This window comes from Ursus americanus, chromosome 7 (genome assembly GCF_024610735.1).
Source record: "Ursus americanus isolate L20-20 chromosome 7, mUrsAme1.1.p, whole genome shotgun sequence".
NCBI classification, from domain to species: domain Eukaryota; kingdom Metazoa; phylum Chordata; class Mammalia; order Carnivora; family Ursidae; genus Ursus; species Ursus americanus.
Genome location: NC_142133.1, coordinates 11,526,493 through 11,551,878, shown reverse-complemented (window position 1 = coordinate 11,551,878; position 25,386 = coordinate 11,526,493). Strand labels below are relative to the sequence as shown.

At 39.8% G+C, this 25,386-nt stretch overlaps 1 protein-coding gene across 6 annotated transcripts in view; it reads left to right on the top strand.

The window, feature by feature from the left end:
- The window catches only part of VWA3B (von Willebrand factor A domain containing 3B), a 218,793-nt gene that overhangs the window by 159,270 nt on the left and 34,137 nt on the right, over nt 1–25,386 (top strand). For all 6 annotated transcript variants that reach the window (XR_015725134.1, XM_045771786.2, XM_045771785.2 and 3 more), the window contains 3 exons: nt 6,749–6,867; nt 11,791–11,841; nt 17,643–17,847. Coding sequence is in view for 5 of the 6 variants with exons in the window: in XM_045771786.2 (XP_045627742.2) it covers nt 6,749–6,867; nt 11,791–11,841; nt 17,643–17,847 (375 nt within the window). In the remaining variant the exon portion in view is untranslated. The remainder of the gene's footprint in view (nt 1–6,748; nt 6,868–11,790; nt 11,842–17,642; nt 17,848–25,386) is intronic.

The following is a 25,386-nucleotide window of genomic DNA, read 5'->3' as shown; positions in this document are numbered from 1 at the left end:
GCTCTTTCAAAAAGATTAATTCATCGCCAAGTCATATACAGGATAAAATTGTTTTAGTTATTTGATGAATCTGGAATTCAGAGCTGTTTATTGACAATTGCTTTGAAGAAAAGTGAATAATTCAGGAACATTAATCTGTATCACTGGAAAGTTCACATCATCATCAACATCATGATGTTCTTTAACAACATCCCATCAAGACTTTCTGCTTTGCCCTAATCTGGGTTCATTAGGCACATAACTCCGTGGTCAGATACACTGGGCTTACACACTAGCTCTGTCATTTACTTCTGACAGGCCATGGCACCATCCCATTAATACAATACATGATGAGCCCTCATTACTGGGCTTTGAGCAAAATATTTGATATCATCAAAGTATCATATCTAAAAGTTAGAGCAACTTAGTGACGTTGCTGTTCATCTTGTCTAGCTGACAAGGAAGTTGGGTGCAAAGAGGTGAGGGATGCTGTTAAGGACAGGCGTCTTGTTGCTGTCATATACAGTAGCGTTGGATATAATGAAATTATGTATTGATAGAAAGGCTTATCTTAATTAAAAATTTAAAAGGACAGTTATTACAAAAACTATATTCACTGTGTATAAAAATTAAGAAATACAGATAAGTGAAAAAGAAACAGTAGAGTCATAATTCCACCACTGATGAATCATTTGGTGATTGTCTGACCAGACATTTTGCTACATATGTATCCTTTGTTCTTTGTCTTTGTTTTACCAAAATGAAGTCAAACTGAATATACAGTTTTATGCCTTCATTTTTACTCAGCAGTCTACAGTGAACATTGTTCCAGGTCAACAGATGTTTATCTACTATGCCAATTAAAATGTTCACTAAATTGAAAAGAACAACCTTTTATTTTCCAAAAGTTTATATGAAAAATGTGGGACATAATCTACCCTCTAGTAAGAAACGTATTTTCTTGGGTTTATGAATGATCTTGTTGACACACCCCTCCTTTGCCAGTTAATTCTGTGGTCCTGCTTTCATTTGTTCTTCGGAGACTGGAGATGTTCCCGTTTGAAAGCAGACATTTAAGCTTCTGCACTCAGCACTTTATGCATCTGCACTGTCCATAAAACCACCGCATCTGTGTTCAGAGTTACCCAGGCAGGATTTGTGCAGCTCTGGCGTTTTCATTACGCACATCCCGTCAGACATCTCCTTGGCCAATCTGGCAGCAAGCTCAGGGATATTTTTCGGAAGAGCTGATTAAGTTGAAAAAAGTGAAATTGGTGAATTCAGCCAGGGTTGAACAATAAATATATAAACACCAGTTTCATACTGTTTTCTCATTTTCAAAACGTGGCACTGCTGATAAACACAGAATGTGGTCAGGAGGAATTCTACCTGTAGTATGACTTTAACAACTAATACCTATGCAGACATTTCTGTTTCTGTTTCCTTCATTTAGCATATGTTATGAACATATTCCTGTGTAATGACCATATTTGGATGAATTTTTAACTGTTCATATTCAATAATATGAACTATTGCAACTTATTTAATTACTCCCCCCATTAATGCACCGTTTACTTGGAATTTTAACAATACCTATTTACCTACATCTTTGTTACCACTTAAGAGAAGTACATAAAAAAAAACCTTTGCCAATTGCTATGTGAAAATGATATTTCATTTTAATTTTCTCTTCTTTTATTGTTTTGGAATAGTTTTCTTATATAAGCTAAATGTCTCAAAATATTGTTGTGTCACTTTATTCATATTTCTAGCAAATACCCCTTAAAAAATAGCAAAGTTACATTCATCCCATGCCTCAATTACCAAGAATTCAAATTTGGTGAAATCCAAACTTCATTATGTTTTACAATGTAGATAAACATTTTTTGAGCCTTAACCATATTTTAATTTATATATAGTTCTAGTCTTTCAAATATTCAATAAATGGTTACCTTGTGCAAGTATTATGCTAGAAAACTAGTAGTTTTTTTTTTTAAGGAATAAAGAACAGCAGAGTTCAGTAGAAAGAAAAGTCATATAACAAAACCTGCAATTCAATGTATATATCAATATAGGGACTGAGTGAGAAAATATGTAGAGTGCTTAATGCTTGGCATAGAGTAAAGGATCAACACTATTACCGTTATTGACAAAACTATTCTTAAATACAGTGGTTGCTTATGGGTCTAACAGTGGGAAAAATTCTTTTTTTAATAATATTTTTTATTATCTTATGTTAGTCACCATACAGTACATCCCTAGTTTTTGATGTAAAGTTCCATGATTCATTAGTTGCGTATAACACCCAGTGCACCATGCAATACGTGCCCTCCTTAATACCCATCACCAGCCTATCCCATTCCCCCACCCCCCTCCCCTCTGAAGCCCTCACTTTGTTTCCCAGAGTCCATAGTCTCTCATGCTTCATTCCCCCTTCTGTTTACCCCCCCTTTCTTCTTCCCTTCCTTCTCCTACCAATTTTCCTAGTTCTTATGTTCCATAAATGAGTGAAACCATTAGATAATTGTCTTTCTCTGCTTGACTTATTTCACTTAGCATTATCTCCTCCAGTCCCGTCTATGTTGCAGCAAATGTTGAGAAATGGTTCTTCTTGATGACTGAGTAATATTCCATTGTATGTATGAACGACATCTTCTTAATCCAGTCATATGTTGAAGGGCATCTTGGCTCCTTCCACGATTTAGCTATTGTGGACAATGCTGCTATGAACGTTGGGGTGCATATGGCCCTTCTCTTCACTACGTCTGTATCTTTGGGGTAAATACCCAGTAGTGCAAGTTTGGATCATAGGGTAGCTCAATTTTTAACTTTTTAAGGGACCTCCACACTGTTTTCCAAAGTGGCTGTGCCAACTTGCATTCCCACCAACAAATTTGTGTGGAACCAGAAAAGGCCCCGAATCGCCAAGGAATTGTTGAAAAGGAAAAACAAAGCTGGGGGCATCACATTGCCAGATTTCAAGCTATACTACAAAGCTGTGATCACAAAGACAGCATGGTACTGGCACAAAAACAGACACATAGACCAGTGGAACAGAATAGAGAACCCAGAAATGGACCCTCGGCTCTTTGGGCAACTAATCTTTAATAAAGCAGGAAAAAACATCTGGTGGAAAAAAGACAGTCTCTTCAATAAATGGTGCTGTGAAAATTGGAGAGCTACATAGAAAGAATGAAACTTGACCACTCTCTCACACCATACACAAAGATAAACTCCAAATGGATGAAAGACCTCGATGTGAGACAGGAATCCATCAAAATCCTAGAGGAGAACATAGGCTGCAACCTCTTTGGCATCGGCCACGGCAACCTTTTTTATTACACATCTCCAAAGGCAAGAGAAACAAAAGGTAAAATGAACTTGTGGGACTTCATCAAGATAAAAACCTTCTGCACAGCCAAGGAAACAGTCAAAAAAACTAAGAGGCAGCCCATGGAATGGGAGAAGATATTTGCAAATGACACTACAGATGAAAGACTGGTATCCAAGATCTACAAAGACCTTCTCAAACTCAATACACGAGAAACAAATAAATCAAAGAATGGGCAGAAGATATGAACAGACACTTTTCCAATGATGACATACAAATGGCTAAGAGACACATGAAAAAATGTTCAAAATCATTAGCCATCAGGGAAATTCAAACCAAAACCACATTGAGATACCACCTTATGCCAGTTGGAATGGCAAAAATTGACAAGGCAGGAAACAACAAATGTTGGAGAGGATGTGGAGAAAGGGCATCCCTCTTACATTGTTGGTGGGAACAGTGGGAAAAATCCTAACAGAATCAAGCCAAATTAGCTGTCCATGAATTCTAGCAATGTCTTCTTTCTTTGTGGTTGATGACTCCCTTTCTCTCTCTCTTTCTTGCTGTCTCTCTCTCTCCCTCATTCTCCCCTTCCTCTCTCTCTCCCCTTCCCACTCTTTCTCATAGTTGAAATCTTTTCCAGAGAGTGTGATTATTAATATCAATTTGGTAAGGCTTCTTTCAGGTTAATCTCAAGAGAATTGAAGTAGGTAGTAGCTTGAGGCTCTTTTTTTTGTTGTCAAATATTGTCCAAGAGGGTCTCTTGATTTTCAGTATGAGAGGTAATAAGTAAATCATTTTCAAAGGAGATATGATCAGGTTTTATTCCCTTTCAAACAGAGCTGTTTCTTCATTAACTGCACCCTTCTCCCCACATGCTTCCTTGCAGAAGCTGGGCGGCCATGGTTCTGATCCCTCACGTCCTATCAGAATGCCCCTTACGACCTCATAGTCACACTACATTTGACATCATAAAGAGAATATCCTATGGGACCTCTATGTGACCACCATGTTGTAAAAACTAAGACCACAGACTGAAGGTGTGGAGTATGACTTTGTCTTTCCCTAAATCTGCATGCAGAAAGGAATGAGAGAGGGTGCACAGAGGCAAATTTGAACTGCTACCACACTGAAGTACATGATGGCCACGCAAGGCGTGAGATCCAAAACCACAAAAGAGGGAAGTAGAACATTAATATAAATGTTATCATCTTGCTAAATACTTTATGGTGTTGATTTGCATTTGGGCCATATGTTGGCAAACTTGGAGAGCTATTTATAGACTTCTAAGGAGGTATTTTTTCCAGGGGTGAAAAAAATGTAAAGGTCTTTGATTTTGTAGAGATTGATTTCTTTTTCCTCTGAAAGTTTTTGTAATATGTAGCTCTATTTTGAGAGTTGTGGTTGTTTTTTTTTCCCCCCATTATGGCAAGCTTCATTCAGTGTTCAAAGCCCAGTCGACTCACCTTTTAACCTACTGTTCTGGCCCCTTCCCTTTGACAAAGGTTGCTCCAGAAGCCACATGCTGAACCCCTGTGTCTGACAAGTCGTGAGGTTCAATTTCACAGCCTCTTCATTTCTTTCTCTTAAGTTTTCTGAATCTTTGCCTATTTTCTTGTTTGTTTTGGTCTTGATATTTAAATTACAAAATTAATATACGTAACCATCCATTTCAATGTCCTTTTCTTCCAAGATAGGTTTTATTACTTAAAGTGCTCTTTTTCCTGTCCATTTCTTCTTATGGCACTTCTGTATGTTTTTGTACTTTTACATAACTGTTACTTCTTTGAACAACCTAATCATAATTAATTTTAATTATAATTACTATTAATCACTGTTAGATGGCTCATAAGATTAATTTCTTCTCAAGTGAATTGACATTCTCATTGTTGATTTTCTCAGCCGTCATTTTTGCATTTTTTCCATTGTATATTTTGTAATTTTAGTATAGATTAACAGGATTTTTTTAATCTGTATTTTTCTTTCTCCTTCTGTTTTTGCGGTTGTCTAAATCCATCCCCCTGTGTCCCCCCTCACTGACGTTTAGAGCTCTTGTTCCTCGGTGGTACTGGAATGTGATAGATTCAGAGGGTGGCTTGGTATAGTTCTTGGTGGTGAGGCTACATTGGTGTCCTCTCTCACTTGGCAGAACCTTCTTCTAGGGGTGAGAGACCCTCAGACCAGCACTGGCTTCAGGCCCTGAGCCTGACTGGGGCCCTCAGCTCACAAACACTCATAGTCCCACTTGCTCTCCGGGAGTTGTGCTCCCACGCCCCTGCTGTCCTTAGACACAGAGTCAGCAAGTCCACAACTTCAGCCCTGCTCACTTGTTCCCAGTTCCATTCAACTTTTCTATCTAGAAATTTATCGGCCATGCATCTGACCTTTTTTCTTTCCTTCCCCCTTTCCGTTCTCTGAATTTTTTTTCTTAAGCAACAACAATACAATTTTTGTATAATTTTGCATATAAGAGGGAAGATAAAAGCATGACCTATATCATCTCGATTGAAAGTAAAAATTTACTTTTCAAAAGCAATTCTCCACATTTTCAAAATGCCTACATGCTGCTTATGGTTGGACTCTTATACAATTTTGAAGCAATATTATAGCTTGGCATTCTGTTAGTTAGACTTTTCTTTTTTGTTTAACTATTAAGATATGGAGTATACTTTTTTATGAATATGTGTTTATTCATTTACCAACAAATATTTGTTGAGGGCACAGCCAATGTTCTAGGTAATGGGAATGCTCTGATGGAGCTTACATTCTACCAGGGAGAGAGAGGTAACGTGCAAAGAGGTAAGTATATAATATTATAGGTATTAAGAAGATGGCATGGAATCATAGGCCAAAAATAAGCACCAGGTGCAAACAGAAAGACTAAAAAAAGAGCCCTCTCTTTCTGGTAGTCTGCTGTTCTTACAGAATGTGATCACTGAGGCTTCTTTGTTGGACATTTATAAGAATCTCTTACAAATTGACAAGGAAAATAAAATAGTCCAAAGATGTTAAATATAATCAGATATTTTCAAGAGAAAATAAAATGTGAAATAAATGTATGAGGAGAATGTTTAACCCAAGTAGTAATTTATAGAGTAGCAATGAGGCGATCCTTTTACTTAAAAATTGCCCGCTCCCATCAATTTGACAGGGGCTTATGAAGATGATACTTGATTCTGACTAGAGTTTCCTGAAGCTGTTGTTTTGTGTGTGTGCATGGTGGCAATTTAAACACGTAGTTTTAAAATTGGAAGAAAAAGATTAGCAATGATATCTCGGATTCTTATTTTTTTTCTTTGTGATTATCTGTATTCTCTCATTTTTCTGTAGTTACATCGGTTTTATAGTCAGAAAAACATGCTGTATGGCTCTGTAGATCCATTTTCAACGCACATGTTAACCTATCAAATGACACCTTCCTTCGGTTTCACTGTGTAGGTGTTCCCTCTGGCACACGTGTGCAGCGACACCAACAAGATGACATTAATTAATCCCCAAGGAGTCAAGCTCAATATCTACAAGCAAAAAGTGGAACAGGCCATTAAGAGCTATGAAAAGTGAGTATTATTCCTGGCTGCTCTTAACTGGCTGTGGAATTTGTTTGGGCTTGTTTTCTCTTGTTTTAGCTTAGATTTTTTTTCCCCCTTTACCTGGAGCAGCTACTTAGTGATTGGCCAGAAGGAGTATCAGCAGTAACAGCCACAAACAGAGGGGCTTCCTCTGTGCCAGGCCCTGCATGAAGTACGGGATGTGAGGAAGTCTGACAGAATTTTAAAGGAACCGTCTTCCCTCTCCAGAATCTACGGAAATCTCATGTTTCCCTGAGATCCTTAAGGCTTTCCCTCAAGCAGAGTGAATTCGATCATTTCAGCACCTAAGATTTTGTAAAGTGACTAATGAAACTCCACAATAATGAGATGATGGAGACAATATAAGGGTCTCTTACTACATAAACCATTTTTTCCCAAGATCAGGAGGGTGATCAAGTTGGCTCCAGTGAAAGTTATACTCTTAGTCACTGTGTTAGTGCTGAGACGGGGGTCTCTTTTCACAAGGGCAGAAGCCTGGTCGCACCCTTGGTCTAGCTCTGTGTTCCCCTCCCCGCCCCACTCCCGGCACTTTATTAAGCCTCTGTGCCTAGCACTTAAACTTGCAGCATGCGCTGCTTCTCCGGGCAAGCGTTTCCTTGGTTCTGGAAGCTGTGTAACTGGGTTTTCACCTACCACCAGGTGGGTGGGAGGAGTGAAATGAAGTACACGAAAGTTAACGATGTGTCCTAGGCAGCATATGCTGGTCTGTTATCATTTTGCAGTGTGTCTAGTGCATGTTTGAAAGAAGAACAGAGCCTGACTCATGCCACGTGGGGTGTACAGTCCGGACCAGAGGCTGGCCTTTCCCCACAGTGCCCATCACAGGCCTCTGTAAATCTCCTTTCAACGGAGCCTTCTCTGGCCCTCACCTAAGAATGGAGGCTTACATGAGCTCCTTCAGCTGCTTCCAGGCTCCTCAGGACTTCTCTGAGTCCTTGTCTGCCCTTCCTTTCTCTTGCAGACATAGTGAACTATGCCAAGGCTCACTCTTGTCTGTGGGCCTGAGGTTTTGCTCTGTAGGTTTCCCCCCATCCGCGCACGGAGACTGCCCCTCTGCTCTGTCTCTCTGTCTGCGCCAGGCAGGCCTTCCTGTGCCTCCCAGCAATGCTGCCCCTCTTCCTGTCCTCCAGCTGTCCTCTTTCATTCCTGTCTTGCCTCAGCTCCAGTGGCCCTCCTCAAAAAGGCCTTTCCCCAGTCACTCCACCACCCACCCTGCCTGTGGCCCTCAGAGGGCTCACAGCTTCTGCACAGGCCTGTCTCTCCCCTGCAGGGACATCAGCTTCCAAGGGCTGGAGCTTGGCAGCCTTGCTCTCTCCCTTGTCTCCTCTCCCTAGCAGGTGTTGCTATGTATGTATTTGACTATTGGAATTTAATTTGAATCTGATCTAATTCACATGTAGTTATTAAAATTCATCAAATTCAGTTATTCAAAGTATATCATTCATATTATAATTGAATTTGCTTGACTCAGTCAAATATTTGAGTTCTGGAATTACCTGGTTTGTGAAAGCCTGGTGCAGGGCCACAAGCTAGGGCTTTGAGGTCCCAATCCTGGGTTTCATTTTTAACTCTGACATCTACTTTGCAGGTCACGTAACAGTTGCAAGGTTCAGATTCCTTATTTACAAAATCTATCTCAAAGGCAGTTATGAGGGTTATGTAAATTATAGATAAAGAACAATTAATGTTAATTACTTACCCCTTTCATTCCCTGAATCTGCTGTTCCTAAAATAACCATAAGTACATAGAGTATAATGGTCACACAGCTCTTCCCCCCACATTAACCTTCTCCCTTTCTAAAGACAGGGATCCCTCCTTCCCTAATAGCAAAACTAAAATACAGACATAGTAAGTGATTTGGCCCACTTCTTACTTCCAACAGGTGAATCTGGAAAAGCCTTTTGGGACCCCTAGAGAAATGCATGTTGCTATTATTAATAGTAACATTAATTTTAACATGATTAATATTATTTAAAATTCAATATCATTGAATTAATATATATTGTGATATTTATATTAAATCAATATTTAATATTATTATTCAATAATATTAACAGTATTATACAGAACAAAACTTCCTGGTCTTTTGCATTCAGCAGTATATAAGAATTTTGTTGGCATAAATCTTAATTCCCTTCTCCATCTTGCTCCACCTTTCTGAAGATATACACACTATGAAAAGTAATTAATGAAACTCAGTTTACTCCTGCTCCGTCCCCAGTATAACATTTCTAAGGAGTTTCCCATCACAAGTAAGGCAGATATAAGCCTGAATTTATATGGTTAACGATGACCAGACAATTGGGAAGCTCACAGCCCTTTGGCCAAAATAGTGACATAAACTAGCTATGTTGGTCACACTTACTGGCTGTGTGTGGGAGTCCTTCTGTTTCAATACTTTGTGAATTGAGATAGCAATTTTGGCTCTGTGTGTCTGAGTATGAACTTTGAGTGAGGGTTGCCAGAGCCGGCTGGCTTCTGAGGTCATTTTTCTGAAGCTTATTTTAATTTTGAGGGTAAGATCAAGGTTGCAGCCCTCAGATCCCCAGGAGAAGCATCAGTTCTAACGTGGCTATGGGGCCATCCTTAGTAACCTCTGCCTATGATTTCCGAAATGCTCTGCCTGCTGTTTAGATTTCTGAAGCATCGTTAGTTACAAGTTGCTTTGCAAATTCTGGTAATTCTCGGCACAAGTAGATTTGTCAACTAGAGGTATGGAGAGCTCGTGAAGGCAACCCCTCAAGCAAATTTCATTCTCCTAAAACAAAAAGAAGTGGCCAACTATGGTTAGTAAAATCCCTGAACCAAGGGGTGGGCCAGCCTCATGACCCATACCCTCTCGGCATCCCACAGGGACGGCCCTCATCCCACACCCTTCGTGGCTTTCCCACCGTCACCTGGCCGGTCAGTGGAGCCAGGATTGACACTCTCAGCTGCCCTCAGTTCACACCCACCGCACTTGTTCTGCCCTTATGCTTTGAAGTATTTCAGTATAGATGGAAAATAGGGGGAATGACAGAGGTTATGTAAGTGTGCTCTTAGAAAAGTATTTTCTCAAGGATTGAATTAAAATTAGCGGTGTGTGCTAGCATATTGGACCCACATTTGCTAAGGGCTTCTCAGTTACCCAACCTCGCCCATCTCCAGAACCTGGAGGGAGTAAACACTGAGTTATTTCTGGTCACTTTATATGTACATCTCAGTCCTCCCAGCACCAAGGTAGGTGGTGTTATCCTTGTTTCAGTGATAAGAAAACAGAGTTTCAGAAAGTTATGTAACACAGGATCACACAGCAGCAAAGTAGAGGCACTGAGATTTGAACCCAGAGCCATGTGGCTCCAAAGCCCTTGTCCTCACTCCCAGCCTCCCTACTGTACTGCCTCCACTTTCAAGGTTTAGTTTTAAGGGGATTTTTAAATGAAGTTGTATTTTTGTTTTTGTTTTCAGAGAAACATATACACACAAGCCAAAAATGCGTCCTATGAATCCTTTAAACAAGTCTTAGAAGCCCTGCTTATCGATACATGAACCACAGAATTAAAAAAAAACAAAAACAAAAAAACCCAATTTCCAAATAGGCCCCAAGGAACTCAAAGCATCCGGGTGAGACCGAAGCACTAAGCTGGCTCATTGCCTGCTTCCCGATCCTTTGTGTCACGTACAGAACATTTACCCATGTCAGACAGGTTCTGTGTGCTGGGTACACACTGGCTCGTCGATCCCTCATGGCAACTCTAGGAGGGAGGTACCATTATTATCCACATTCTACAGAGAAGCTGGCTGCTGGCCCAAAGTCTCACAGCTAATAAGAGGAGAAGCCAACTGAGCTTTGGACCCAGGCAGTCTGGCTCCAGAGTCTACGTTCTTCACTGGGTGCCAGACCCCCTTCCCACGGTCTCACCAGGTGCAGGAAGGGAAGTCAGGCAGGGTAACACCACCCAAAGTGTTCTCAGAGCCCTGTGCCGCTGATGCTGGGTCCAGTAGTTAGAGAATGCCTCCTGGAGAGGGGCAGTATTCTCCAACCTCACGTTATTGAAGCTTGGTTTTTGTTTTGTTTTGTTTTGTTTTGTTTTGTTTTCCGTGGAACCCCAGCTCCCAGCCCCCAGGAACCAGTGTTCTGTGCCCTGCACTCCAGGAAGCCTGCTTTGGGTAATGATGCAGTAGTACAGAACGGGGGAACAGAATGGGGCCAGCACCTCCAAAAGAAGCAACACTGATTCCTAACAAGAAAAGGAGCCAAGACGACCCCATAGAAACCACTGGCTTCAGCCTCCTTCTTTCCTCTCTCCACAAACATGCTCAGTGATGAGCTTCAGAAAGCTTCAGCACTGCCACCATCACCAAGCTGTGATGACTGAGCAAAGCACTTCATCTGCTTGCCCCGCTCAGTGACCTTGTTTGGAAAACAAGCAGGTCAGGCTGGTTGATCTCTAAAATGTGTCCTGATCCTATTATTTATGACTCTCTTAACCCCTTTTGCTCAGAAAATCCAGGTCTAGAAGAATGTCTATAGAAGGTAAACTTAGGGCACAGTTATACTTTTCCATAGGAAAAAAATCAGTGGGTGTTTAGAGACTTCATGCAGAGAAAATGGCAACCATTTTGTTTACTGCCATGTCTTAGTCTGGGTTTTACCTGATTGAGCTGAGAGCTGTTTCCTCCTTTAATATTTAACATGATTGCTACAAAGCCATGAGGTTTCTGCTGTGATGCCGAGGGAGGCAGATACTCACATCTAATCTCTTTAAGCAAACAGCAGTGACGTGGTCCAGGGCAGGTGTCCCGGGTCTTGGGCTCTGCCCGCAGTGCCCTTCTGAGCCTGATTTCAGCCTTTTGCTATGAAATGAATTACTGCTACTAAATAATTATTGTGTGTTTTTTTTAAACAGGCGCTTGAATAAAATTGTTTGGCGAGCATTATCTCAAGAGGAAAAAGAAAAGTAAGCCAGTTTCTCGTCACTTTTTTTTTTTTTAAATCTTGGTGAAATTCACATAACCTACAGTTAACTGTTTTAAAGTGTACAGTTCTATGGTATTTATTCAAAATGTTGTGCAAACCACCACCTCCCTCTAATTTCAAAACTTTGTCACCTTAGGAAAAACACCTCGTACCCATTAAGTAATCCTTCCCCACACCTCTCTTCCCCTCTGGTAACCACTAGTCTGCTCTTTGTCTCTGTGTATTTTCACTTCTGGATATATCATTTGAAAGGAATCATACAATATGTGACACTTTGTGTCTGGTTTCTTTTACTTCTTTTTTGTAAAAACTTAATGTTTCCAGATTGTAGCATACTTAGTGTCCTTTTTATGCCTCAGTGGGGATCCATTGTATGTAGACACCAGCTTGTTTATCCACTCTTCCTTTGGTGGCTATTTGGGTTGTTTCCACCTTGGGGCTATTGAGAACAATGCTGCCATATACATTCCTGTAGAAGTGTCTGTGTGGACATATGTTTTCATTTCTCTTGGGAACATATCTAGGTGTGGATTTGCTGAGCCACAGAGTAATTCTATGTTTAACTTTTTGAGGAACCACCAGACTTTTTCACAGCAACTGCGCCATTTTACATTCCTACCAACAACATACTAGCCAACACTTGTTACTTTATTTTATTTTTATTTTTATTTTATTTTACTTTTTTTTTTTTTAATAACTAAAGCCATCCTGGTGGCCTGGTGGGTATGAAATGATATCTCTTTGTGGTTTTATTTGCATTTTTCTTAATGATCAGTAATGTTAAACACCCTTTCCCATGCTTGTTGGCCATAGATATATATTCTTTGGAGAAATGTTTATTCAAGTTCTTTACTCATTTTTTAATTGGGTTATTTTGTTGTTGTTGTTGTTGAGATATAGGAGTTCTTTATATATTCTGGATTTTAACCACTTATCAGATAGATGATTTTTCAGGACCTTTCTCTCACTCTAAAGGTTGCCTTTACACTCTCTTGATAGTTTCCTTTGATGCATTGTTTTTAAGTTTGATGTAGTCCCATTTGTCTATGTTTGCATTTGTGTCTGTGTTTCTGGTGTCATATCCAAGAAAGCATCACCAAATCCAATGTCATGAAGCTTTCTCGCTATATTTTCTTCTAGGAGTCTTACAGTTTTTGGTCTTTTGTTAAGGTCTTTAATCTATTTTGTTTTGAGTGAATTTTTATATATGGTATAAGTTAAGGGTCCAACTTCATTCTTTTGCTTGTGGGTATATAGTTTTCCCAGAACCATTTATTGAAGAGACTGTTCTTTCCTCCACGGCGAGGTCTTGACACCTTTGATGAAGATCATTTGACCATATATATACATGGAAGTTTATTTCTGAGCCCTTTATTCTCTTTCACTGATCGTGTTTGTCTCTATGTCAGTGCCACAGCCTTTTGATTATTGTAGGTTTGTGTAATATGATCTGGAATCAGGAAATGTGAGGCCTCCAACTTTGTTCTTTTCAACATTGTTTTGGCTATTTGGAGTCCCTTGAGATTTCATAAATTAGGATGATTTTTTCTATTTCTGCAAAGCATGCCATTGAGATTTTGACAGGGATTGCTTTGAATTTGTAGATTACTTTGGATACTGTGGATATTTTAACAATATTAACTCTTCTAATCCATGAACACAGGTTGTCTTTCTCATTTATTTTTGTATCTTTTTAATTTTTTTTATAGCAACGTTTTATAGTTTACAGTATACAAGTCTTTTACATCCTTGGTTAAGTTTATTCCTAAGTACTTTATTCTCCTTGATGCTATTGTAAAGGGGATTGATGTCCTAATTTCCTTTTTGGATTGTGCATTACTAGTGTATAGAATTGCAACTGATTTTTCTGTGTTGATATTTCATCTTGCTACTTTGTTGAATTTATTTATTAGTTCTAACAGTATTTTTATGGAATCTTTAGGGTTTTCTACATATAAAATCATGCCATATGTGAACAGATGTAATTTTACTTCTTTCTAGTTTGGATGTATTTATTTCTTTCTCTTGCCAATTTCTCTGGATAGGACTTTCGGTACTTTGCCGAATAAAAAGAGTGAGAGTGGACATCCTTGCCTTGTTCCTTATCTGAGAGGAAAAGCTTCCAGTTTTTCACTGTTGAGGATGATACCAGCTGTGGGCCTTTCATATGAGGCCTTTCTTGTGTTGAGGTAGTTTCCTTCTATTTCTGGTTTGTTGAGTGTCTTTTTTTTTTCCCCCATGAAAGCGTGTTGAATTTTGTGAAATGATTTTCCTGCATCATTTGAAATGACCAAGAGGGTTTTTTCTTCCTTCATTCTGTTAATGTGATATAGCACATTGATTTTTGTATGTTGAACCATCCTTGAATTCTAGCAGTAAATCTCACTTTTAATGGTGTATAATCCTTTTAATGTGCTGTTAAATTTGGTTTGCTAGTATGTTGTTGAGGATTTTTGCATCAATGTTCATAAGGGATATTGGTCTGTAGTTTTCTTTTCTTGTAGTATTTTTGTCTGGTATTGGTATGGGGAAATGCTGGCTTCATAGAATGAATCTGGAAATGTACCCTCCTCTGCAATTTTTGGAAGTATTCGAGGAGGATTGGTGTTAATTCTTTAAATACTTGGTAGAATTCTCCCACGAAGCCATTTGGTGCTAGGCTTATATCTGTTGGAAGGTATTTGCTCACTGATTCAATCTCCTTTCTAGGAATAGGTCTGTTCAGATTTTTTTATTTCTTCACGATTCAGTCTTAGCTGATTATATGTTTCTAGGAATGGATCCATTCTTCTAGGTTATCCAATTCGTTGATGTATAACTGATCATAGTAGTCTCTCATAATCTCTTTTATTTCTGCGACATTAGTTATAGTGCCCCCCTTTTCTGATTCTGGTTATGTGAGTCTTCTCTCTTTTACAGTTAATCCAGCTGGGCATTTATCAGTTTTGTTGTTCTTTCCAAAAGTAAATTATTAGTTTCACTGATTTTTTTCTTTCATTTTTCTGTACTGTATTTTACTTATTTCTGCTCTAATCTTAATTATTTCCTTCCTTCTACTAACTTCCGATTTAGTTCTTCCTTTTTCCACTTCCTTCAGATGTAAGGTTAGGTTGTTGATTTGAGATATTTCTTCTTTTTTGATGTAACCGTTTAGCACAATGAATTTTTTTCTTAGTACTGCTTTTACAGTATTTCATACATTTTGTTATTTTGTTTTCTCGTTTTCATATATCCCAATTTTCTAATCTCCCTTGTGATTTCTTCTTTGACCTGTTGGTTGTTTAAGAGTGTGGTGTTTAATTTCCATGTATTTCTGGATTTTACCAGCTTTCCGTTGGCTCTTGATTTCTAATTTTGTCCCTTTGTGATTAGAGAAGATTTTTTTTTTTAATGATTTCAATTTTGAAAACTTTCAACACTTGTTTTATAGCCTAACATGTGGTCTCTCCCAGGGAATGTTTCATGTATACATACAAGGAATATGTATCCTGCTGTTGGCTGGTGGTGAGTTCTGTATATATCTGTTAGGTCCAATTAGCCTATGGTTTTGTTCAAGTACTCTTTCCTTATTGACCAGCTATCTGGTGGTTCTACCAATCATTGAAAATTGGGATTGAAATCTACTTTTATTATTTCTCCCTTCATTTCTGTCAATGTTTGTGTCATATATTTGGGAGCTCTGACATTGGGTGCATATATATTTATAATTGTCATATGTTCCTGGTGGATTGACCCTTTTATCATTATATGATGTCCTTCTTTGTCTCTTATAACAATTTATGACTTAAAGTAGTAATAATTTGCTGATTTTTCCTCTGCTTGATCAAGTCTGCTTTTAAACTTCTCTAGTGAATTTTTCATTTCATAGTTATTATAGTCTTCAGATCTGGAAGTTTTTTGGTTCTTTTTTTATAGTTTCTGTATTTTTATTGATATTCAGTTTTGTTCATGCAACATTTTCCTGATTTTATGTAGTTGGCTGTGTTCTCTTTGAGGTCACTGAACATCCTTAGGACAGTTATTTTGAGTTATTTGTCAGGTCGCTCAGAGATTTCTCATTTCTTTAGGAGAGATTTCTGGAGACTATTTTGTTCTTTTGATTGGGCCACCTTTCCCTGTTTTTCTATATACCTTAGAATCTTTAGTAGAGATCTGAGTATTTGAAAAAAACTGGTATGTCTACCAGTCTTTATAGACTAGCTTCTTACAGGGAACGATCTTCACCAATCATCTGGGCTAGAGACTCTGGGGATCTTTCAGACCTTTTCTGGGGTGTGCCTTCTCTAGGCTTGTGTGTGTAATTTTTCATTTAAAAAGAGGTGTACCCCTTTCTCTCAGGAGCCCATAATCTCTTGCTCTCTCTAGTGTCTTGTTTTGATATTGCAGTGTCTCTGGTGCTGTAACAAAGCCATGGAACTCCCCTTTTTATTAGCTACCCCTAAGATGGTATTCAGAGTATATCACCATTCCCATCAGTGCTCTGAATCACATGAGATGGAAACCAGTCTCTTGGGAAGCCCCCCCAAAAGCCAGAATGTTGGATGCATGTTCCTCTTTTCTTTCCCTTCTGAGGGGGAAGCCAAGACCTGGGAATTTTCTCCTAACCGCACTGCACTATGCCAGGGAAGCGGGGGGCCTAGGCCAGGCAAAATGCAACAGCCTTTTCTATCAACTTTAATCCACTATTCGTCTTGGCTTTGTGTTCATCTGGAGTGCTGTGACCTCTTCACTGGTTTCAGGAATTCTCACAAAGGGAATTTGGTCCAAATATTGATGAGTCAGTATCTCCTAGGGAGGAATGGGAGCCTGGGGTTTCTTAGTCCACCATCTTGCTGACATCACTCCAATTTGGATTTTTTAGTAAGAATTTTTGCTGTTATCTGACAGGTGTTCTTGTGGATTGAGTCCTGTGGTTGTGCTGGGTTTGCACTGTATTCTTCCACACCCTAAATCTAAAGGAAGTGACCCTTTCATCAGTAAGAGAATAATTATGAAATGCCCTCTTCTCTCTCCCTTCCTCTCTCTCTTTCTTCCTCCTACCCCCGCCCCCCCGCCTCTCTCCCTCTTCTTCCCTTTCTTTCTCTCCCCCTCCATGAGTGTCTGATGTAGCAGTAGCTGGACTGGAAGTATCCAGGACCTGGGCCATCACAGGACACTGGCTTCCACTGGAGTCTCATAGCCTGGGTTCATCAGCTCATAGAAACTTGTCATCAGTTCTTTGTGTACCAAAACAATGAACCCAGAAAGTTTAGGCCTATTTAGGCTTTTAAAAGGAGGAGAGGAGATCAAAATAGCTAGAATGAGCTGGTAGAAGAATTACGGCACTGAGGCAAATATTTGGCTTTTGATTTGCTTCCCCTCCCTTTGCTTTGCTCTGTTTCCCAGAGTTACTGCTAGGCATAGGGTGTGAGATCTCTTTGAAGCTCATTTTTGTTCCTGTCAAATGTTAGGCCTAGGGAGAAAGGAATGGGTTCCAAATATGCCAAAAATTTGAAAAAAAAAAAAAAAGCTATGTATATTGAACTTCTTCAAAATCAGATAATCAAATTAGGTAATAGGGAAGAATGTCTACCATAATTCACAGAGATGGTTATTTTTAACTCACACAAGCTACCACAGTCCTGATGGACAAGAGGGTATGCCTGTGATTCTGTCAACTGATACCTGACATCTGTCTGAGAGATGGTTCTCAGGGGAGGTTTTACTGAAAAAATCGTCTTTCCATATGTTTTCTATTAAGATCACTTTCTTTGTTTTTTGTCCTCCTTTTTTTCTTTTTAGGTTAGATGCATATAAGCCCATGCGGTACTTGGAAAACAAGGCAGCTTTAAACAGGGCATTAGAACGGTTGAATTGGCCTATTTCGTTGAAGGAGCTGTCAATGCTGGAAAATGAAATCCTAGCTGGGAAAATGTACATCCAACAGGCCATGGAACTCCAGGAGGCTGCCAAGAAGGAGAATCACCTGAGCACGTCACAAGGAGAGGTGGGTGCCATGGAGGTATCTATATGTCCTCCCTCCTTCCTGTCCTAAGTCATTGCCATCCCTGCATTGGCCTTCCTTCGTCCTCTTCTACCCCCTTCCACACTGATTTCTAGAAGAGTTAGAACCAACCCAGTTAAAGTGTCAGGACTTCTTTTCAACAGAAAGGAAATGCCATTTGGTTTTAGTATGGCCTTCTTTTTTAAACAATATACTTTTAATTAAAAAGCAAAGTTAAACAGAAGTATAATGTAGTGATCAAAGGCCCGAAATTTGATATGAGCCAGACAGGGTCTAGCCTCAGATCTGCCACCTAATCCCTGTGTTATCCTGGCCAGTTATTCTCTCTCTCTAAATCTAAGGGTTTTTTTTTTTTTAACTGTAAAATAGGAATATTACTAATATCTGCCTCATAGGGTTATTTTGAAAGTAAAATGACTTTTTAAAGTACTTCATATTGAAAAGTCCCCCCATAAGTGTTAGAAATTATTATTAATAGAAGATAGTTTTCAAAAAGAAAAAATATCTTATAATCTGCATTATTATTACCACTTTGTATCACTTACTTTTAGCTTTCTTTCCCTCCTTGAGTAAATTTTTTACATAGAAGCAGAGTCTCCATAATCATTTCATATTCTGCTTTTTTCTTTAATTGCAGTATAGACGATACATGATGTTACATAAGCTTCAAGTACCAACATGGTGCTTTGGCAATTTAATACGTTCTGCTGTGCTCAGCACCGTGTAGCTACTGTCTACCACCACACAACACTATTACAGGGCCGTTACAGTACACTACAATACAATGTATTCCCTGTGCTGTAAGTTTTATCCCCAGGACTCATTCAGTCCCTAACTGGAAGCCTGTACCTCCCACTCCCCTTCACCCACTCTACCCATCCCCTTCCCTCTGGCCACCACCAGTTTGTTCTCTGTATTTATTGGTCTGTTTCTGCTTCTTTTTGTTTGTTCATTTGTTGTTTTTTAGATTCCACATACAAGTAAAATCATACGATATTTGTCTTTCTTTGTCTGACTTATTTCACTTAGCATAGTACCCTCTCGGTCCATCCATGTTGTCACAGATGGCAAGATCTCGTTCTTTTTTATGGCTGAGTAATATTCCACTGTATGTATATGTGTATGTGTGTATAATATATATATATATACACCACATCTTCTTTATCCATTCATCTATCAATGGACACTCGGGTTGCTTCTGAATCTTGGCTATTGTGAGTAATACTGCGATAAACGTAGAGGTGCGTGTATCTTTTTGAATGAGTGTTTTCGTTTTCTCTGGGTAAAGATCCTACGGTAATTCTATTTTTAATGATTTGAGGAACCTCCACACTGCTTTCTATAGTAGCTGCATCAATTTACATTCCCACTAACAGTTCACGAGAAATCCTTTTTCTCCACACTCTTGCTAACACTTGTTATTTCATGTCTTTTTGATTCTAGCCGTTCTCACTGGTGTGAGATGATGTCTCCTTGTGGTTTTAGTTTGCATTTCCCTTATGACTAGTGATATTGAGCATACCTTTAAGTGTCTGTTGGCCATTTGTATGTCTTCTTTAGAAAAATGTCATGTTCTGCTTTTTTATTTGGCACTATCTCATACACTTTCTCAGTTTTTTCTGAATCTTCAGATTTTTTTGGTGGTTATATATTTCATGGTGTGTATTATACCCTGATTTATTTAATTCTTCACTGAATGTTAGATATTTGGGATATTTTTTCAGTTTTCTTCTCTTTCACATGTATTAATGACTTCTATGGTGTATTTGGTTTATTTTGTTAGGACAAATTCTTAGGAGTGGGATCCTTGGTTCAAAGGGCATGAATATTTTGCGCTGTAAATACTTATCGCCAATATAACACCCTCTTTCTGACTGTGTGTGAGTGTGTATAGAGCTGGAATAGATCATTTGAAGTATTACTGAATTCTGTGTAATTTTGGTATATTCAGTATATATTCACTAAAAATATACCCAAAGAACTGACCTTTGAGATTCATCCTTTTTGGTTTCAGTCTTTGCTAAGTAATATTGGCTTTGCTTGATTTTACAGTCTGTATTTGCTGCCCTGGATGCTTTGGTTCTGTTTTGTTTTGTTTTGTTTTTCTTTAATTTTATTTTTTCTTACAAATCACACTTTCCCCCTCCATTGTAGAAAGCTGTCTTTTCTACAGAATGCAAAAATTTTATCACAAAACCTCTTATGGCTATTAATGTTATTCAAACAAAGTGACTTCCCCCAAAGAATTGTTCAGTATTCCCTTGAGAGGCACCATCTGATGCCTCCAAATACATGGCTATCTGTTGGCCCCCCTCACTGGATGCCCTGTGGGCACCCAAGAATCAAGAAGACAAGTGAATTAACTCCCTGTCTCTGAAAATCTGCTCTTCTTTTCATCATGCCTCTTCTTTGTTGTTTCATTTTTTTCATTGACATATTTATGAGTTCCCATGAGGTGCCAAGCACTATTCTAGGCACTTAAAGTACCTAAACACACAACCAGGCACACTCCACCCTCATTCTAGTCAGGGAGAAGGACCAGTATGAGTCCCAGATGATGGACTTGCCCACACTGAACTGTGGAGACGGTGCCTAACGGCAGACTCTGTTAGCATTATTTTTTTCTATACTTTATATTGCATTTAAAAATGGGAAGTGTTGCTGATGGAGTAAAAAAAAGCCTCTAGTGATTCAGAGTAAAGACAGTGTGTTCTACTTGGATTTGTCTGGAATCCTGGAAATCAAATGTTCATTGCTCATGAGATATGGATTAATTGTTCGATTTTTTAATTCTCTTACCCACAAAGTGGGAATAAAAATACTTTCCATCATTTTTTTTTTATCCAAAAATACTTGTTCACGTCCTATCACAGGTCAGATCCTGTGCCTGGCACAGGCGAGAGGCAGTGAAAAGCCTGTCTCATTCTTTTCTCTCTACTTGGGGTCTCCCAAGGGGATAATATACATTGGACACAAAATGGGCTCTGTTAACTGCATTGAAGACATGGGCCCAGCCTAGTGAAGATCTACTGCAACAGAATGTAACCTCCACGAGAGCTGAGACCTCGTTCGACTTTATTTGTAGCTGTATCTGCAGCCCTGAGAATGGCACCTGGCACACAGTGGACACTAGACAAATAGTTATTGAATGCATGAAACCCAGATCCTTCTAGCAGAGAATTAGAAATGTCACAACAGAGGCACACCCACAGACCAACTGGAAGATGGGGAAAAGTGAACTGGGGAGTTGGGAGAGGCTTTACAGAGGGGATAGTTAAGTTTGGTGTGGAATGATTTGTAGGATTTGAGGGTTGGGATGTGAGAAATGTTCCGAGTGAAAGAAATGGCTTATGCAGAGGCAGGGAAGTGGGATGAACATGGCATGTTCACCAGGGATATGGTAGGAGACAAGACAGGAAAGGAAGATGGCACCGGAATGCACGGGACTTGGAATTCTCTCCTGGGATCAGGGACTCGTGCCTGTTGGAAATGGAAATCCAGGGAAGGATTTTCAGCAAGTGGAAGACATTAACAGATTTATATTTTGGCAGCATGATGAGGCCCAGTGTAGAAGGGAGAGAGCCAAACTGGGTGCAACACTGTTGAGCAGTTTTGAGTCCTGAGCTAAGCCAGAAGACTGAGGAGGAAATAGAGAAAAGAGATATGAGCTGGTAGAAAGTGAATGTGTGGGGTGAGCCAGAAGGCAAAGCTAAGGATACCCAAAAACTTTCTGTCTTGGACCCGGGGGAAGCAGGCACTGTTAACCCTTCTGTGTCATTTCTGCTCCTCAGGGACACAGATGTTCCCTGGCCAGCCCATCTAAACACCCTGTCATTCTCTAACCCCTGACCACATTTGTGTTTTCTTCATAACACATTTCACTTGACATTATGTACGTGTTTGTTTATGATCTGTCTTCCCTGCTAGAATGAGGGTGGGACTTGGTTCTCTGTATTCTAGGTACTCCCAGTGTCTAGACTAGTGCTTGGTACCGAATACTCATAAGTATTTGAATGAATAAATGAAAGAATGAACAAGAGGAAGAGGTACAGTAAGAAGAAGAGCATATTTTCAGGGAAAGGTAATTCATTTTAGGTCTTCTTGATTCTTGGGTGTCCATGGGGTATCCAGGTGAGAAAGGCCACATGTTTGGAGCTCAGGAGGGAAGTCTGAGTTAAGGAGATAATTTGGAGGTCATTTGAGGTGCTGAGAGAAGAGACAGTGGAAGGGATGAAAACAGGAAAGTTAGAGGAGCAGGGGGTTCAGAATAGAGTACGTGATGTGAGAGCCCAAGGAGAGGTGGACAGAACCCTGGATCTGGAGTCACAGGCCTGAGTATAGTCTCACCTGCAAATTTCTAGTTCTGTGGCCTTATGTAGGCCTCCTAAGCCTAGTTTCCTCATCTTTAAAATAAAAAAGCACCTACCGAAAAGTGGTTGTAAGAAAATGCACGTTGTGTGCTTAGGGCAGTGTGCAGCACTGCGGGCTCAACAATAAATTCACTCAACAGGTTTTACCCACTATTGCTGTATCCATTGTTAAAGTTTCTACTGAGGAGTTTTGAAAAGTCATACAGAAGGATGTCTCCAAGCCATTTGATTTGGCAAGCAGATCAGTAGTGATCTTAGTGAGAATAATTTCAGTAGAATTGTGGGAGCAGAAGCCAGTTTGCAGCGGGTAGAGGAGTGGGTAGACCTGAAGAAACTAAGTATAGGAAGTGAAGATTTGGTTTCAAGATCTTCATAGGGAAGGAAAGGAGGAAGAGATGGTGAGAAACTTGAGGCACGAGCCAGAGTGAAAGAAAAAATTTAGTGTATGTAATGATATTGATGCATCCGCTGCTGCCCCCTTCTTGGTCAGGGGCTAAGGTTTTCTTTCACTGCCCTGTCCCCACACAGGGTATGCAAAGACCCCACTGTCTGTTCTGGGAAGTGTCCACGTGCCCAGGACAGTTATCCACAGGTAATAAATTGTGTGTGTGTGGGGGGGCTCATACTTAGCATCTTATCTTCAGAGTTCTTTCCACTTTTGGCATGGCCCTCAGCAATGGGATATTTTGTATATTATTAAAATGATACTTTTCCTCACCATGTATGGTGTATTATGAGATACTTTAATTCTATTTCTGCCATGCCCCACTGGTTTGACTTCATGACCCACTAACAGATCTCTGTCTCCTAATTTGAAAAATATTGGTTAGGACCAAAGCTCAAGATTGCAAGGGCTTGTGAGACCCTGGGGTGAAAATTCATCACAGATGAAAGTCATTTTTACTGATTTGTATATAAATATAGTCTGATTATAAATTATTTTTTTAAGGATTTTATTTATTTGACAGAGCGAGTCAATGAGAGAGGGAACACAAGCAGGGGAAGTGGGAGAGGGAGAGGGAGAAGCAGGCTTCCCGCCAAGCAGGGAGCCTGATGCGGGACTTCATCCCAGGACCCTGGGATCATGACCTGAGCCAAAGGCAGACGCTTAACAACTGAGACACCCAGGCACCCCTGATTATAAATTCTTTTAGCAAAGGCCAAAGATGTTGATCAGTGATTGTAAATTGGAGAGCAAGAAACCATCTGTTATTTATTAAGGTCCCCTATAGTTTATTGACAACATGTAGCAAAAGGTGATCAAAGTTTGTTAGGAATGGGGATCCAATTAGAAATACCCGCACACAGTCAGAAGGGATTGGCCAGTGGTCACTTTAGTCCACTTGGTCCACACCAGGGTGTGATATGGAGTGTGGATGTCTTTGGTTCTCTGATACGTAGTCATCCCACTGGTTCCTGAGTTTGGGACAGCTTTGTGATTTTTCTGTTGGTAAGGATCAGATGTGGGGAGAAGTAGCTGCATATGTTGGTGCCTGTACCTTGGTTTTTCCACTCAGGCTTTGACTGACATTCCTTTGCTGGCCCCAGGATCGAACCTGAGGGGAGAACCATCATTCCACCTGCTCTGCCCACCGTGGTTACATTCCATGCTTGACTGAAGAATTGCTTACCCTATTTCCTTAACCCACTAGTTTTGTGGTGTCCCTAGAGACAGGTGCTTGGTTCACCTGACATAATGAAAGGAAAAATCTGAAGTCTAAAATTTTAAATTCCCCTTGAAAACTCCCTCTGCTCACTCCCCTCCTATTGCCATGATTGCAAATTTCACCATCATTGGCCAATCAAAGCTGTGCTATGGTGGAAATCACCACTGGGCATCTGAATTATAATTAACCTTCCATAGTTCTCCCTGGGAGCTTGGTCTAGGCACAGCCATGCTATCCTACAACATTTCCTTACTACATAAGGATTATTCTCCAGAGAAAATCCTTTAGGACCCAGGCCCGGAAAGATCCAATAGGCTCTCAACACTTATAACCTTGACTCTCTTGGAAAATTTGGAGGCAGAAAATTTTGTGAAGCATCTGTAAGCAACCCTAAAGGGGTCTTGGAAATATATCTGTATGTAGCCACACATGGTTATTTCTCCAGTTGTGACAGGTAAAGAACCTGGAACCCATGGTCTTTAGGGATGGTGCATTGAGTCCTCCACTCTGAAAAACTACCCAGGAGAAAGAGTGTTGGGGAAAGATGTAGGTGAGGCTGGGTGAGGTGGAACTGGGAGAATGAGGGAAGGAGAGAGAACATTTGGATTGGAAAACATTGTCGGATTACCCCTATTTCTTTATCCCTTTCTTCCCTTACCAATCTTCCTAGTTCTTATGTTCCATAGATGAGAGGAACCATATGATAATTGTCTTTCTCTGCTTGACTTATTTCACTTAGCATTATCTCCTCCAGTGCCGTCCATGTTGCAGCAAATGTTGAGAAATTGTTCTTTTTGGTAGCTGAGTAATATTTCATTGTATAGATGGACCACGATAAGAAGGGGGAATGAAGCATGAGAGACTATGGACTCTGAGAAACAAACTGAGGGCTTCAGAGGGGAGGGAGGTGGGGGAATGGGATAGGCTGGTGATGGGTAGTAAGGAGGGCACGTATTGCATGGTGCAATGGGTGTTATACGCAACTAATGAATCATCAAACTTTACATCAAAAACCAGGGATGTACTGTATGGTGACTAACATAATATAATAAAAAAACATTTTAAAAAAAGGAAAACATTGTCGGGAAAACAGTGACTTTGACACTGGGAGGAAGTTGGGAAGATTTAGAGAGAAATTTCTTTGAGTTGTATAAAATGGAATCAGAATAAGTAGAGCTATTATATTTGCTCCCAAATAATGGTTGGACCTGTTGTTGTTCTTGCATTTTACAGTTCTTAATATTTCCTCTTTAAAGGGAGAAGGGAAGCCTCCCACGATAACCCTTTACAACTAGTCAGCCTTCCTCATTCCCCTAGAAAAACTTGAGTCTGTTCTGCTGATACTTGAGTCTGGTAGGAAGACTGACTCTCTAGGGACTGTGAATTGTTCTTCAGCAGCACCTAAGATCCCCTGTTTTGGTGGTGGAGAAATAACAAGTCTGGGTTGGGCATCATTGATGTTGCCATCACAGAAAGAATGACCA